The sequence below is a fragment of the Echinops telfairi genome, unplaced genomic scaffold, assembly GCF_000313985.2.
Source record: "Echinops telfairi isolate 266 unplaced genomic scaffold, ASM31398v2 ScPeMD7_7412;HRSCAF=8450, whole genome shotgun sequence".
NCBI classification, from domain to species: domain Eukaryota; kingdom Metazoa; phylum Chordata; class Mammalia; order Afrosoricida; family Tenrecidae; genus Echinops; species Echinops telfairi.
The window spans coordinates 13,770,712-13,773,352 of NW_022111312.1; the positions used below are offsets into that span (position 1 = coordinate 13,770,712).

At 39.2% G+C, this 2,641-nt stretch overlaps 1 protein-coding gene across 4 annotated transcripts in view; it reads right to left on the minus strand.

Moving 5' to 3' along the window:
- Positions 1 to 2,641, minus strand: part of SBNO1 (strawberry notch homolog 1) — a 48,960-nt gene that overhangs the window by 41,557 nt on the left and 4,762 nt on the right. For all 4 annotated transcript variants that reach the window (XM_004709611.2, XM_004709610.2, XM_045296679.1 and 1 more), the window contains one exon: positions 515 to 612. In XM_004709611.2, coding sequence (XP_004709668.1) covers positions 515 to 612 — 98 coding nt within the window. The remainder of the gene's footprint in view (positions 1 to 514; positions 613 to 2,641) is intronic.

Genomic DNA, 2,641 nt, shown 5'->3' on the forward strand with positions numbered 1-2,641 from the left:
TTATCAAGGGTTCATGGGGGAGGGGGGAGCAGGGAGGGAGGAAACATTGAGGAGCAAATACCAGGGGCTCAAGCAGAAAGCAAATGTTTTGAGAATGAGGAGGGAAACAAATGTACAAAAGTGCTTGACACAATGGATGTATATGTGGCTTGTTGTACAAGCCCCCAATAAAATGATTTAATTACATACAAAAAAAAAGAAGCACACAGTGACATTGTAGACCCTACACTAAACAAAAAACTAAGTATTTACAATTAACTCCATGCTGTTTTGGCTTATTTCTGATCATTGAGCCACAATAAAAAGATGCCAGCATTGCATATAGTTGCATCCCACCGAACTTCAATGTGCTTTGTGTAGTCCGCATCAGTTTATCCAGTGAGGTTTTAATACTTGCTTAATTAATCCCTTAGTTTAAGTAGCCGAGTGGCTTACCTAGAAAAAAGTTTCCTAAGGGTAGTTTCACAGTACTTAGCTCCATGCAAAATTATAGGCTGAGTTTTCTGAAACTCACCATGGTCGGAGAAAAACTCATTTTCATGTCATTTATCCATATTCTTGCTACTTCTTTATTAGAAGAATCTTTCTTTACTGTACCATTGCTTACATCAGCTGAGGAGAAAAAGAATCAATTTATACTTTAGAACAAAATCATAACTTTTCTTCCAGTTGTTTTAAGTTATAAGCTTACCCACTTCACAAATCAAAGAGCACCCATTTGCCCATCATACCATCTTAAAATTAAATATAAGGATGAAAACATTCAAGTAACATAATCACTAACCATATATGTGAATTTTCTTTGACCTCCATGTCCTTTTTACAGCTTTGTATCTCAGCAAACCCTCAGACACCATTATGACCTCGTGCTCATAGTCTCCCTGTCATCTGTATGTGACCCTGTAGTTAGTTATCTTGTCTTTGCCCTGTATAAGACTTAATGAATGTTCTCTTTAAATTAAAAAAAAGTGTATGAAAAATATTGAAGTATTGGGGCACCTAAAACAGAACTAGATAGTCTAGTACAAACAACAAGAACTGAAGAAAAGCACTACTTTGGGACACTTCAATTGAAGAGCTAATTAAAAGAAAAACTTCATGTTCTCACAAGACACTCAACGTACCTAATTTGAGGATACTTAACTTCCCAAGCAAAAAAAAAAGTGATATTTTTTTAGGAGGGGGGGCGTAGGGCAGAAGAAAATTAAATTTAAAACTGTATGTTTTTCCTTTCTTCAGAATAAAAATCCAAACAACAAACCCTGTTGTTCCTCTACAGTGGTTTTCAACTATTTAAAAATATAGCAATGGAATTCTGGAATCCAAATCCAAAAGCAAAATGGACAAACTAATCAGAGGAAGGGGGAAGGGCACTCAAATAAAAATGGCAGGCTTAGTCCTCATTAAGTCCACAGATCCTAATGAAATGCTGCTTCCTCTAACCACTGAGCACCCAGAAATCCCCTGGGAGCCATTCCAGACGCAGCCCAGCACCTCAACTAGGTCAGGGTCACAGTTCTGCTCTCTAGAGCAAAAAAACAAACAAAAAACCATTCTCATAAGAATTGTAAAAATGGACTAAGACAGCCAAAATGATTTCCTAACTGTCATCTATCTGCCAAGTTGCAGTTAGCTCACAAAAAAGACCTTCAGGCTACAACTGCAGCCATACAGGGCAATGTTACGGACTCCAAAACAGACAAGTTGAAGCTGTCTGCTTCCGTAAAGGTTTATAGCCTCACAAACCCAATAGAGGGTCGCTATGAGTGGTATTGACTCAACAGCAGCGTGTTTGGATTTTTTTAAACATTAGTTATTAAAAGTTATCACCCTACAATGGGGAGAGGGCAGCACATCAGAAGAAGTTGTCTATTGAATATCCTTCACCTCATCCCAGGAGCCCTGGTGGTGTAGTGGTTAATACAATGGATTGCTAACTAGCTGCAAGGTCGGCAGTTCAAAACCATCAGCCACTCCACAGGAGAAAACCAGTTTCAGAAACTCAGAGGCAGTTCTACTCTGGGTAGCTATGAGTCAACATCAACTTGATGACAGTTTTTTTCTTTAGCTTTGAGTTTTATGTATGTATGTACTTGAATATGTCTTGCATCCACAGAGCTGAAACTATCAACAGGTCAGCTCATGTTAGAACTAAGGATAAGCCCAGTTCCCACCGCCAGGATACTGTAAAAAAAAATGTTGATGCAAATTATCTTTGACTTAGTGCAAAGTTCAGCTTTCAGTTTCTAAAGGTAAAGCTAAACTACTAAAGTGTGAAATAGCCAAAGAAACAAAAAACAAACCACCTGATTAATTATATTCCCCATCCCCTAAAAAATCACCTTAGCACAGGAAACCCTAAAGCTTCCTCTGGTCCTTCCTGCCCTACGGCCCCCATGTGTTACACTTTTCCCAGAGCATCTCTCTCTCTCTCTCCCTGGCAGGCTCTGTACTTTACTCAAGTGTTTACTCTCCACTAGAATGCTATCTCCGTGGCAGAGATATAGCAAGCTTGCTCCCCAGCCCAGCCTTCAGACCCAGAGCATGTATCACACGAACAGCATTCAGTACACATTTGTTGAAAGAACAGCCTCAAAAGAGCCACTCAAGAAGATCAACTCTAAGATCCACTCTATGCATG